The following is a 14,236-nucleotide window of genomic DNA, read 5'->3' as shown; positions in this document are numbered from 1 at the left end:
TGATCATATAAATGATAATGTAATACCCCTCTAAAACAATGACCACCTCTGTGACTCAGTTGGTGGGCTGTTGGTAGCAGGGATGTTGCGGATGCCGATTTTTCACATCCGCGGATGCGAATGCGGATGCGGATTTTTAGAGGTTCACATCCGCGGATGCGGATGCGGATGCAGATGTTTTGGATCCTACATAAACATAGTTTATAAAATGAAAAAGTATTATTTTAATTTTTAATTAATGTGTTACAAAATAATAGTACAGGTTCCCTAGAACAATTTTTTAAATTAATATCAAGCTAATTTTTTGTGAGTAGCTTCATTTTGAAACGCATTTTGAATAGAACAATCCATATTTGAAGACCATCAAATCGAAATATTAAATCATATTTATCTTTGTTAGCTACCACTTTCGCAGAGGAAATTGTTGTTCCTTTTATCAAAATGAAACTGCTTACAAAAAATTACCTTGATAGTAATAAAAAAAATTGTTCTGGGAACCTGTACCTGTACAAAAGTATTATTATAATAATACTTTTGTATTAAAGAGATAATAATTTGTAAATGAAAATTACATTAATTCCCCTGTATTAACCTCTACCACTTTTTTGTTAGTAAGTACACGAATTTATAAATAGGAGCATAAAGCATTATACTTAAATTATTAAATAGTAATAATGCTTTTTATTAAGTAAGAAGCACAAACAAACACGTAGTGATTAATTTACACAAGACAATAATTAATGTACCACAATAAACGCGTCGGATCCTGTGACCGTTTTTAGGGTTCCGTAATCAACAAGGCACCCTTATATTTACGGTCTATATGTCCGTCTGTCTATCTGTTTCTCCGCGGTTTCGATCAGAGAATAGCCTACGAAGTCGAAATTCGGCATAAATGCACATACATATATGTAAACGGTGTCGACAAAATGATATATAAAACCTTTAAAAAAATTATGGGACCTCCCATACACACCAAGCGGGGATAAGTCTTTTTATTTTGCGTCCACTCCAACGTGTATGGTGTCGTTGGATAGGGTTTTTAAAAATATTACGAGTATTTTTATTCGAAGAAATATGCAAAGTTTTAAAGTTTAAGAAATCGTTAGTATCCAGTGTCTCCCCCTTCTACCAGCTAAACGGTTGATTCTGAAAAATATGTGGAAAAATTCACGGGAGTAGGAAATATGCTAAATTTAAAAAGAAAATTATCACGGCTAAGAAGACTTTATAAGTTATACATTTATTTATGTAAAAGTACAAAGGAATTTTTCATTCAAATTCCTTTGAATGTAACTGAAATGATGTTGTTAGTAGTATAAAACATGTTATAATTGTACATTCATTGACGATATAAAACTTATAAAAAACTGGCGGTTCTACGGTACCCTCTATTGTGCGTGGCCGATACACACTTGGCCGGCTTCTTCGCTCCCATTGGTCATTTGTCACGCGCAAACGGCACGCGTCATTCACAGACCCCGCGGCTTTTTTTTTCTTGTCGCAACTCGTATGACATTCGCATCCGCATAAAAATCCGCATCGATTTAATGCGGATGCAGATGCGGATGTCCAAATATATGCGGATGCTCCGCATTTGCGGATGCGGTTGCGGATATTCGCAACATCCCTGGTTGGTAGCTCAAGCACGCGGGGATCAAAGGGGTCGCGGGTTCGAATCCCGCCGACGGAACAAAAAGTTTTCAAAGTTCCTGGGTCATGGATGTGTATTAAATATGTGCTACAATATGTGTATCATATAATAAAAAATCTTAAATATATGTATAGTATAAAATTATTAAATATTATATTTCCCCATTGGCCCACAAGGGAAAAGAAAGAGAGGAAGACCTTATGTCAGATGGGAGGACGAACTTACAAAGATAGCTGGTTCCAACTGGATGGATTCAGCGAAATCAAGAGAACACTGGTCATCTTTGAAGGAGGCCTTTTCACCTGTGGAGGGGTTCTTACTGCAGTAGAAGCAAAATAAACAGAATAAAAATGTTATTTAACCATATAATATAGTATTAGGATAGTGTTATTTTACTTATAAGAAATGAAAGGCTTTTTTATTTTATTTATTTTATCGTGTTCATCCCATAAAATTAATATACCTAGGGGAATAGAGCAACAATCTCGAGCTGTCAAACGAAGCCGAAATTGGTTTTCATCTGTGTGTAAAATACGTGTTCAATCATGCTTGTGTAAGTGTACATAACACTTACACAAGCATGATTGAACACGAATTCTATGAGATTAAATTGTCAACGTGCGGCACGTGCCGACTGGACGTTAAAAAAAGAGTGCTGCTGTCATGTATCACACGCAATGATATTATATGAAAATCACAAAGTATATGTAGAATATCATTATAATATGTATATCATATGTAGAGTAATATGTAGAATATCATTGATCACGTCTTTTTCCACGCAGTGTTACTGATAGTGACATCTCTCTTGCTCAGGCCTTTGTTTTCTTATTCTGCTAGATATATTAACTTTATGGTTCATCCTCTCACGTCTTCAAATATGTGATGTAATGACCTAATCAAAAAAATATTTATGAGAAAAATAAATATGAAATTTAGTGTTCAGTTGTAATCAAAATTCTTGGTAAACTTGAAGTCATTTACTTTACATTTGATTTCCATTTTCAGGTCAGTTAAAAGAGCATCAGATTAGAGATCATAACAGCATTGACGATGTTATTCCTTTGTGCTCTGAAGAACATCTCATTAATAAGCCCAAGGTAATGTTATATTATACACTAGAGATCGCCCAACAATGGTCGAAATTTGACCTTAGTTTCAACGACATTAGGACTACTACGTTTAATTTGTAAAAAAATTTGACCATCATATTTTTTTTCTCTACTCTCGTCTCTGGGACTCAGCTGATCTCAGACTGGCCGTGTAAGCATTGTCTAATAGCATCTAAGATTCAATAAAAAAAAACTATAATCCATTTTCAGTTTGTCAACTTGTTGTCAACAGACTTCAACCATAAATAAAAGAGTATGATTCGTATATTGTACAGGTTTGTCACTCAAAAATCTGTCATCTTCTTGAGTTTGCGTATTGTAGTGTGTGTAATGTTTTATTTGTTTAAAAAAATGTATGATAAAAGCATAATTTCAAAATAATATTAGCTCGATGCACTCCTTTACCATATAATCTATAACTGTGCAAAATTTCATTCACCTACGTTTCCGCAGTTTTCGTCAAAAGGGATACAAAGTTTTTCGCTTGCGTATTAATATATAGATACTTATAAAGTGTGTCTGTCCTTCTGTTACCTCTTTCCGTTTAAACAGCGGAACCGATTTAGTTTAAAACCAAATTAGGGAAAAGGCATTTTTTGTTACCGATGATGTTGTGTTATGGAAAAAAAATCATTTAGTTGTAAATGTGCCGTAACAGAAAACTTTATTCGTCGAGTTCTTATTTTTTATTATCAATGTTTTGTTTTAGAACAAAGCCACACCTCCAGTCAAGGCGTCGACCAGCCACACCATCGGAGAGACATTCGAGGGTCTGACGCTCGTCCTGCCCGACGGAATGATCTGTCGCGAGTGTGACACACCCCTCGACAGCGACAAGCACTTCTTGTAAGTTTATTTCGAAAAACTTAAATTTCTCCTACGTCTGGTACGAGTTTCAGTAACGTTAATTAAATTTTGTTAGTCTAGGTGAAGGCTACTTAGCCTCGACGCGGACGCATATAAATCTAGCCTAAAAAAATGTAATAAAACACAACAGTATTAAAAACGAATACGTGCTAGCACGCCGCAAATCGCATTAGCAGTTTGACGTGTGTGACAGAACGCGCTGGGATAGACTTCAGCTTGACATGCATTTACGTGACAGTATTAATTGTTACATGACATACCGATCGCGAAACGATCATGCGTGCATGTCATGCACATATTGCAGGACGAAAAATTAAACAACTTTTCAATCAATGTACAACACGTAGTTTGCATATCATTCGCATCAATTAACACAAAAAACGATCATGCGTGCATGACAGAACGTTATGCATTCAGTAATGGTGAATTACCGTCTAGGGAGCGCTTTAGATCCGACATCTGCTTATTGGCACTTCGCGAAGCGGAATGTTGCTAAAAGGGATTTGCCGTTAATAAAAAAAACCGGCCAAGTGCGAGTTGGACTCGCCCATGAAGGGTTTCGCAGCAGCAATAAAGGTTTATTTCTATGAAATTAAAAGGTTTTTGATTTATTTTTATATTTCAGTTGATTTAATGAATTTAAATTAAGGTTTACCATTTATGACGTATAAAAAAAAAACTACTTGCTAGATCTCGTCCAAACCAATTTTTGTTGGTAGTTTTTATAGTAATGTACATCATATATTTTTTTAGAATTATCATGCCCCTACTTTAGAAGTTAGAGGGGGGGGGGACACACATTTTACCACTTTGGAAGAGTCTTTCTCGCAAACTCTTCAGGTTAGAAAAAAATGATATCAGAAACCTCAATATGATTTTTTAAGACCTATCCATAGATACCCCACACGCATAGGTTAGATGAAAATGTTTTTTTTTATTTCAGTTGTACCTATGGGGACCCCTAACAATTTTTCCATTTTTGTATCAAAATCTTAATGCGGTTCACAGACTACATCTACTTACTAAGTTTCAATAGTATAGCTCTTATAGTTTCGGAGAAAAGTGGCTGTGACATACGGACGGACAGACAGACAGACATGACGAATCTATAAGGGTTCCGTTTTTGCCATTTGGCTACGGAACCCTAAAAAGAAGTTATCATAATGGTGCTAAATCTGTTTTAAAATCGTCTCCGTTTGTCTATACAGGGGTGTGACGACGTGCACGAAGTGTCCGTACGTGACGTCGTGCTACCGCGGCATGCTGTGCCACAGCGCGTTCTGCGCTGGCGTGCACGCACTAGAGGACGCACCACGCCCCGCCCCCACTATGCTATACTGCGTGTGCGGACACAACACGGCCATTGGTAAGTTATTCTGACTGTCTGTTACATACATATTTACGCTAGAACCATGTATATACGGATATTATATTATGTCGCACCTCATTATAGGATATATCACTGCAATGTTGAAAACATTGCAGTTATCTATCTAGACGGCAGCACTAGCACAAACAAAAGTTTTGATTGATGGTTGAAGATGTTTCTGTCAATATTCTGATATGACGTGTGCAACATGTCGGATTTTGGACTTTCATTTCCTAGCGGAAAATGCTCTAAAAGTTGTGTTATATAATATTGTTTGCAGTTTCTAAAGTCTTTTTTACTTTTTCATTTCAGGTACTGACATGCTAACACATCTTCTGTTTTCTGGCCACTCCACTGCATACACGTCAGAAGAACTTGCACAAGACAATCTTGTCAAGAAAAACCCTGAAACTAAGGCTGTTGAAGAAACAACAGATACGGTATAACTATAATTTTAAAATAATTTACTCAAATAATAATCTTGCAATTAAAAAGTCAAGTTTGCCTAACTGAAAAACTTTTGTGTTCTAGCCTGTGGAGAACCTACCAGTGATGTCAGATTATGCTCCGCCATCGGTGATCAACACCCAGCTATCACTTGATGATTTGGCTCCACCCTCAGTGCTGCAGACTGATCAGGTAAATATTTTATTTTGTTATACCTTCTTCATATTTTTAGATACTTAAAACCTTGTCTTGTTTATTTTCTTTATCTTAAAAGATGCTCTTTAAATACCATGCATTTAAGCAAAATATATTGTAATACTCTGTGAGCGAGCTCCATTAGATGAGGCTTATCCCCTGATTAAAGACTATGTTTTACTAGGACGAATCACTAGACTAGAGCACAAATCAAAATTATAATGGTGCATTGTAATTTGTAACAGGTGATGCTCGCCAACTAATTAACTGGAATTATTGTTCAAAACAATGTTATCTTTAAGTAAATTATTATAGATGTATTCTAGGTCAACAAAATTTATCCTTAGCATTACTTGTTTCAGCATGATCAGGAACTTTTGAAGGACACCTATGATAGGCCACTAGCAACCCCGAGACACGAAGACCCCCAGTATAGCCTCAGTGACTTTGAGCCCCTTCCCCAAGAACCACCACCTCAGCCAGACTTTGAGCAGCTGTAGTTATTAAAAATTATGTATGATGATATTCATTTAATAATATAAAAGAAGTAGAAGTTTTATTTTTATTTTCTAAATTTTATTTACATTGTGTATAACAAAAATATAATATTACCTTGATTGTGGAAAATCCAAAAAAATAGCTATTCTATTGTTATCATGGTTGTATGTGACGGCTTGAGGTGTTAAGTTAAAAATTCTAATTATGAATTGACCATATTTTTTTTAAATACCATACTACATTACAGCATGTATTGAACTTAGTTATTAAGCTTAATAGAAACAAATAAAGTTTATTTAAAATTTACATGGCTTTCCTCATATTCCTTTTCTTTTTAAAGGTTAATGTTACTTTATTGCCTACGCCATAATCATCAATGCTGCTATTATCATTGTCTAGCAATAAACTATCATAGCATAAATTATATGTCTTCCATAAGTATTTCCAAGATATTTTAACTTTACTTCCAGTTCTATTTTGATAATTTTCAAAACTTCTTGCTACAGCTTTTTTCAAATCTTTAACAGTCGCCTTTTGGGGTACCTAAAAATTAGAAACAGATGTTGGTAACCAAGGTTTATTTACAAGTGTGAAATTTCTTTTACATACATCAATAATATTTGGAATGATGACTTTTTCAACTGCTAATAAGTACCTACATAATGTATGGTTGCCAAATAATCTAATTTCAGTAAAAACTTTGTAGCGGGACATCTAGTATTGTCACTGATCTCCATTATACAAGAGATCAGTGAGTATTGTTTATTTTATATGACATTAAGTATGGACTTACAATAACTTTCAGTGGAACTTCATCTTCCCTTGCCACAATAATTGTTATTGATTGTCCATGCTCAACTGCAGTCTGAAAAAATGCATGTATTACTTGCATTTTTTAACTTGCACTTGCATACAAGAAGTTAAAATAGCACATGCGAGCGACGACTTTAACGCGGCGTCACCTTAACAACCCAGTACCCAATGGCAACTGGTAAGACGTAATCAGTAATGTTGGGCAAACCGCAAAAGACAGAGATGCAATTAAATACCTACTTACCAAGTTAGTAATTTCTTCATATGTTATATCTGAAGGCAAATCTGATAGTACTGCATCACACTTGAATAGAGAGGATAGTGAAGATTTTGTGACTTCATTTAACTCTTCATGAGATAAAGTTTTTACTAACTCCCCTAAATGATCAAGATTTATAGTCATACTTATAGAAAAATATTAATATTTTAAAGGGTTCTTAGTTGTTTTTAATTACAAATACAGTTTTACACAACCTCCATTCTCCATTGTTTACATACTTCTTATCCTTCTTTCTTTTTTGTTCTAATTATGGCACTTCGGCTATATAACTTTCGCCAGTGTCAAGTTTATTATGGCGGGAAAACAATATTCTAGTATACAATAATTTTCAGCATAGTTTTTAGGGTTCCGTACCCAAAGGGTAAAAACGGGACCCTATTACTAAAACTTCGTTGTCTGTCCGTCTGTCTCCAGGCTCTGACTCAAAAACCGCTATAGCTATTTTCACAGATTGTGTAGATACTAGATCTATTGCCGCTATTAACAACAAATACTATTTAAACAAAATAAAATTAATATTTAAAGGGGGCTCCCATACAACAAACGTGATTTTTTTGGCCTTTTTTGCTCTATATCAATAATAGCAACAGGTAGGTACTTGAATTATTCACACAATCCTTAGTTTTATAATTTAATATTTAATAATAATTTATAATATTAATATTAAATAAAAAAATTAACAGGGGCTCTCATCGAAAAAGCACAAATGTTGGCCTAATTTTGCTCTATAATGGTACGGAACCCTTCGTGCGCGAGTCTGACTCGCACTTGGCCGATTATTTTACATCGTCAGGGCCCTTAAAGTGGCCCATTCACCATCATGCTGCTGTCCGCCATGCCGTCCGCCGGCTTAAGCAGGATTGTGAATGGTGTCGCAGGCCGGCCGCCATGTGCTAGGCACTAGGCCTGCACGGCGGCCTGCAACACCGAGCGGGACGCGACCTGAGTACTGCACAAAATGTGCAAGCTCCGCCCACCGCTTGCAGTCCGCCGCAAAGGACCGTGAGTGGCTCGGCGTCCTGCGTGGCAGAATGCCGTGTAGAAAGCAGGAGCGTGAATGTGGCTGCAGGACTGCATTTTGACAAACTGCAAACAAGCCACTGACTCCTTTCAGGATAAGGAGTCAGTGGCTTGTTTGCTTGTGGCGTAAACAGTAAATCTGTATTAGAAGATATTATTGATTAGGATAGATTAACTGTACAATCAGGAGATGGGTGTCGTGTCGTGACTCGTGACTCGTGACAGTGTCTTCTATAATGGAGAAATCACTAAGTCCTTAAACAAAAAAAAACAATTAAAGCACGAATATAATATCAGCTTATGATAATTATTTAACTGATGCAATGGAATTTTCGGTTAGGATTATACCTTTTTCTAATCCTAATGCTGGTATTCGGATAAATAATATTTCCTCCGAATCAGATAATAAATCCATCATGGCGTTTATTTCTTCAATACCTATTGTAGATGGGAGAGTTGAGTCTGCAAAAAAATCATTTAAATTCTTTGTAAATAAGTATTTTCTAGAAGAATATTAATATAGTAACTTTTATAGAATAACGAAGAAAAATGTTGTAAGTAAAACATACTATAAAAAAATGGTTATGATTCCCGTGTAATATATCGTAAAAAAAAAATATACGACAGCAAAGCGATGGCAAAATTCAGCGTATAATAAAGTAACTTATACTCACGATATTATACTTTGTAACACTCCAAATGCTCCAAATAACCTGTACTAATATCATGATAATGCAAAAATAAAGCATTGATTTACAATGGCACGCGCGTGCGCATCTTCCGCTTACTATATGGAAACTTATAGTTACGCGGCGTTCGCGCAGCGCATTGGCGCAATTTTACTTGACACACCATGGTTAAAAAGCCGAGCGCCATATTATAAAAAAATACTGTCTTATATCGAATTGTCATTTGTCAAAATGCTCAATTTAGCATTTGTGTCAAATGTCAATTGAGTTTGTGAAATGTGCCACTTTTACATTGGCAAGTGGCAACCACAGAGTACTTACTTTATTATAATATGGTGACAACCAATGTGGCAACTCACTACGGGGCCATTTTTAAATAAGAAGAAGAACTAATTTTGACACTCATTACCTCAAACATTTTTAAGGTTAGGAATAAGATTTTATAAAAGATTTAAAACTTTACAAGGAAGATCCTCAAACAATAATTAAAATGGATTCACTTTCAACTGGTGCTCTAAGCGGTGTGCAAAAAGAGGAGTTAATGGATCAAGTGAAACAACAAATCGCTATCGCAAACGCCCAAGAACTACTGACGAAAATGTCAGAGAAATGTTTCAAGAAATGCATTAACAAACCAGGTACATCGTTGGATAATTCAGAACAAAAATGCATAGCTATGTGCATGGACAGATACATGGATTCTTGGAATCTTGTGTCACGAACTTACAGCAGCCGTATTCAGCGAGAAAGAAACAACATGTGAAAATTCGCATTATAAGTTTTATGGCTAGACAGTTCTGTAAATATAGAAGTAGATGCAGTGCATTTCAAATTGTGAGTTGTGGCAACTGTTATTGTGTTGAAGAAATATATGGTTTAAGTTATTCGGTTTTTCATTTGTTACAATTAACGTTTATCACAATAATAATAATTGTAACCATGAAAAGTGTTAAGGGACATATTTACTCATAAAATAGAAATAATAAACCGATTTGTGTTGGTGTATTTATTCCACTGATATGATATTTTATAGATCTTCTTTCAACATCTTCTTCCTATATTGATACAGTTTCTTGACCCACATCTCCTTAAGTTCTTCCTGGCTTGGTATTTCCTAAAATTTAAAAAAAAAGTGTAATAAACAGATATATAGTAGGGACTTGTTAATCCGGAGAGGCAAAAACAAGACCCTATTTGGATTATCAGGGTGTCTGGATTATAGTATGCAAGAGTTTGTGATGGGGTAGCTGTTACCTTTATCTAATATTTCTTTCGCAATTTGTCTTTGAATGTTAATGTTGAATGTTCATATGGCAGCTCCATAATGTTAGCAAACGCTCTAAATTAAAATTGTATGTGTAACAGGAATGACGAAAGGCAATAAACAAAAGACTGACAACACATTGGCTCATGACGGCCCGCACCTACACTCGCAGGCCTCCCCGCATATCCCATTGGCCGGCCGGCTCGGCCGGATTACAGCGACCACCAAACAAGTGGGAGTCCGGATTACTGAGGCCCTACTGTATTATTATATTTTTAAAAAGATAAAAAAAATATAGATTTATCTTCTTTCTATAACTTTCAAGCACATTTAATTAACATTTTAGAACCAGAGCAATATAAAAAACCCGAAGTAAAATTTATTTTCCATCATACCATTTTTTGAGGTTTGAAAAGCAATAAAGACAACAATGTTACACTCACATCAAAATCGATAATAGAATCCTCAGTTTTATTTTTAGCCTCAGCTTCAGGAACTTTGACGGTCTCAGCATTGAGGTCAATCACAATGTTTTGAGACTGTTTCTTTGATTTAGATGATGTAAAAGACTTCTGTACAAATGTGTCACTGTTCAACTCATCCAAAAGGTTTCTATCATGTATTGTAGGCATGTCTTCTTTTATTTCAACATCATTGTATTCATATGTTGGTATTTTTGTCATTGTCAGCCCTGCGGCAGCTGCAGCTTTGATGGCCTTTTCTACCTTACTCTCTGTGTCATCTAGATGTGCATTTCTTGGTTCTGAAAATGTATTTCTTTAGAAAATACAATAATAAACATTTTTTTTATGTTATCATTATACATACCAATGTCAAAAGAATTTGAACGACTGTCTGAAGAGCTGGACCTTCTGCGATGTTTTTTACTACTCTTACTGCGCTTAGAGTAGCTTCTTGAACTGGATCTAGAGCGTGATCTATCTCGTGAATGTTTCGACGTTTTAGACCGCGACTTCGATGATGATCTTCGCCTTGATTTACTAGACTCATATTTCTCTCTAGATAAGCTTCTAGAGTAACTTCTTCGCTTATGTTTGGACGATTTGCTCTTACGGCTTTTCGATTCGGAACGGTCTCTTGAATGTGAGCGCCTTTTGTGTTTACTTTTAGACATCTTTCTATCGTATGAAGAATCTGAACTAGATGAACTCCTCCTCTCTCTGTATCTACTTCTTTCACGCGGCATTTTGACTACAGTTCGTCAAATTGTTTGGTATTTTTCAAGTACCTAATTTGCAAATTTTAGATTTTAAAAAGAAAAAAAATTGTAAATCTAACACAGATTACTAGTATATAATTGAAATCTAATGTTCCGTCCTGTCACTCCTGTCCCTTGTCAATGTCAAAATTTCTCAACTCTAGTTCTACTTTGGCTTCTCTCATTCAGATAATAATGTTAAGATTGCCAATTGCCTACATTGCAGTCTGCCGTGCTCGTGCACGGTGCAGCCTGCAGGACTGCGAAATAAACATATACTCCACTCGGGCTAACTTGTCGCTAGCGGTCATTGACTCCCTGTCAAAAACTTGTCATTTTTCATATAAACCGCGATTATCAATAAAGTTATTGTTTATTGTGGTTTTATATGGAAAATGACAAGTTTTTGACAGGGAGTCAATGACCGCTAGCGACAAGTTAGCCCGAGTGGAGTATAGCTCACACATTATCCTGCTTTGCCGTCCATCTAGGGATGTAATATACTTGCAAAATTCAATATCACTGCTTCTAAGGAAGAGTACGTAACGAAACGAAGCATAATATAGGGACCGTGCAGAGCGATGACACCGCCACTAGTGACGAGTTGCCGAAACTTTTACGAAAATTTTATTGTCAAGCTCTAGTCAAGTTACGGAAAATTATAAGATTTCTTGAGAATTTAGAAATTTTCAAGACTAAAATGCATTGTTGTATTTTCCTGCCAAAAGTATTCACATGCCATGGCTTATTGAAAAACGAAAGAAATGGATAAAAGCCGGTAAAACATACGTAAGTACTTAAAAAGTTCCATGAATGTTATGTGTAGACTCGTAAAAACACTGAATTTTGTAGATTATTACCGTAAATTCATTTAGATGAACACAATATGAACCTAACCTATAACCGTTGCCTCTTTCAGTAAACATCCAAACTGGCTTCCAAGTTCCATCTAAATTTTACATAGGTACCTATGCACCGCCGCTATTTAATTGGCCAAGATCGGAAAATCCTGTACACCCGGCATTTAATAATATAAGTACCTACCTACAATGTTTCCTGGAGAAGAAAATAAAATAAAAACTCCTTTAAAAAAGAATTTCAAAGACATCAACTAGAATGCAACAAGTTGCATCAAAAGTAAGGATAATTTGGAGAAGTAAGGATAATTTGGAGAATTCAACACTGAGAAACAGAATATAATATAATAGTACTCCGTAATAGTGTTTATATCTTGAACCATCTTGTCAAAGTGTTGGTTTTCAAAAGGATGATTCTTCAAGTAGGAAAACTATTAATAGTGCAGTCTTTGTGTGTTATTTAAAGAATACTTAAGTATATAGTGTTTGCACTGATGAGGTACACTAGTTAAAAATAGTGACAGACAAAAGTTGTAAAAATGGTATCGAGCAAATCGCAGAAGGTTGATGAAATAAAAGCATTTATTTTAGTGAACTTGTTTTTTTTTATTAATCCACAAGCATTTTCAGTAATTATTGTAAGTATTTTGCGTCTTCATTATTTTATTGCAATATTTATCAAGTTTTTACTTTCTATGCTGATGGATGCTACTAATTACTTTTTCAGATGTTTTCTAAGTTAACTAGATAAGCTTTAAACATTTTTGTTTTTTGTTTACGGTTAGAAACCATCCATACTCAATATTATAAATGCGAAAGTTTAGACGTCTGTTAGCACTTCACGCCCAAACCGCTGAACCAATTTTGCTGAAATTTGGTATGGATTTACTTTGAGCCCCGGGAAAGGACATAGGATACTTTTTATTCCGGGAAAATGTACGGTTCTCGCGCGATAAATGATTTTTGGTGCAACGGAGTTGCGGGCGTCATCTAGTCTTTTACTTTAATCCTTCGATCGCGGATTCTTGGAAATCTGTTGTTGTTCTCGCGGCCGCATGTGGCAACTTGGGAGTGTAAGTATTAAATAATTTTATAGTCTAAAACATATTATAAAAAACACTTATAAACTAGCCGGGGTCAAAGAGAATGCGAAGCCAAAGTCACTCACAAGTTACTTCTTTTACTCGCATCGTGTCGCTGCTGTCGAATTACGACGCCCTCTATAGTTTCTGCACGGTCCCTAGAAAGTCATGACAGGCGGCAATTTTTTTAAAATGAAATAAGAGAACTTTATTAATTCGAGATATAAATGTGCAAGGTGACAATATTTAAAATGTATTAAGCGTTCTCTGTGAAAATACAAAGAAAAAAATACACCTTTTATGCGTGATTACGTTTAGAAAATTTTCCCGCCTGTCATGCTGCCGTGGTATGACTATAATGCCGTTAACTACCAAAACCTACTTTTGAGTTATGAGTAAAAAACGCGGTAAAACTTTAAACCTATGTAACTCCTCAATGACAAAACCGATTTGAGATCGAAAAGCACCAGAACATACATAAAAGAGATACTTATTATCTATTAATATGCGATCTTCTAGAATTTATTTATGAATAAAAAAAAACCCGTTTTTGTTTTAGTTCAACATTAATGTTTCTTTCTTTCATCTATAATTTGACATAAATGCCGTTACGTATACCTTAACGGCATTTTAGTGTTTCTATTCCTAATAAAAACGTTGTCTATTAAAACACTACAAACATTTTCTCATATGTTTAGCTAAAATGTCGTTATAGTACATAACCCTGATTTAGCTTAATATCAAGAAATACAGAACTAACTTATGTTAGTCTTTAGTGCTGTTATTGGTATTTTACCGCATTTAAGTCTAGTAAACTACAAAATGCATATGAATAACTCCACTCATTGTTCCGCTAAAACGCCGTTACAC

General features: G+C 35.3%; 4 protein-coding genes across 4 annotated transcripts in view; 2 read left to right on the top strand and 2 right to left on the bottom strand.

The window, feature by feature from the left end:
* Positions 1-6,448, top strand: part of LOC121726217 — a 40,566-nt gene extending 34,118 nt beyond the window's left edge. Inside the window, exons 16-21 of the mRNA XM_042113493.1 lie at positions 2,663-2,754; positions 3,476-3,612; positions 4,842-4,999; positions 5,315-5,442; positions 5,534-5,641; positions 6,007-6,448. Coding sequence (XP_041969427.1) covers positions 2,663-2,754; positions 3,476-3,612; positions 4,842-4,999; positions 5,315-5,442; positions 5,534-5,641; positions 6,007-6,144 — 761 coding nt within the window. The 3' untranslated portion in view covers positions 6,145-6,448. The remainder of the gene's footprint in view (positions 1-2,662; positions 2,755-3,475; positions 3,613-4,841; positions 5,000-5,314; positions 5,443-5,533; positions 5,642-6,006) is intronic.
* On the bottom strand, positions 6,429-7,427 carry LOC121726839 (U11/U12 small nuclear ribonucleoprotein 25 kDa protein-like). Its single transcript, XM_042114457.1, has 3 exons — positions 7,200-7,427; positions 6,936-7,007; positions 6,429-6,685 (listed from the first exon to the last, which is right to left on the bottom strand). The coding sequence occupies exons 1-3, from the start codon at positions 7,356-7,358 to the stop codon at positions 6,446-6,448; spliced, it is 471 nt and encodes a 156-aa protein (XP_041970391.1). The 5' UTR covers positions 7,359-7,427; the 3' UTR covers positions 6,429-6,445.
* A 1,914-nt stretch (positions 7,428-9,341) lies between these two features.
* LOC121726900 (mitochondrial import inner membrane translocase subunit Tim13-like) lies at positions 9,342-9,828 on the top strand. Its single transcript, XM_042114580.1, has one exon. The coding sequence runs from the start codon at positions 9,435-9,437 to the stop codon at positions 9,705-9,707; it is 273 nt and encodes a 90-aa protein (XP_041970514.1). The 5' UTR covers positions 9,342-9,434; the 3' UTR covers positions 9,708-9,828.
* A 107-nt stretch (positions 9,829-9,935) lies between these two features.
* Positions 9,936-11,500, bottom strand: LOC121726693 (serine/arginine-rich splicing factor 4). The gene is made up of 3 exons (XM_042114203.1): positions 11,037-11,500; positions 10,652-10,971; positions 9,936-10,058 (listed from the first exon to the last, which is right to left on the bottom strand). Exons 1-3 carry the CDS (start codon positions 11,413-11,415, stop codon positions 9,972-9,974), a joined length of 786 nt encoding a protein of 261 aa, XP_041970137.1. The 5' UTR covers positions 11,416-11,500; the 3' UTR covers positions 9,936-9,971.
* Positions 11,501-14,236: the final 2,736 nt, after the last annotated feature.

This window comes from Aricia agestis, chromosome 1 (genome assembly GCF_905147365.1).
Source record: "Aricia agestis chromosome 1, ilAriAges1.1, whole genome shotgun sequence".
Lineage (NCBI taxonomy): Eukaryota > Metazoa > Arthropoda > Insecta > Lepidoptera > Lycaenidae > Aricia > Aricia agestis.
The sequence above is the reverse complement of the archived record's forward strand: the minus strand, read 5'-3'. Positions and strand labels throughout refer to the sequence as shown.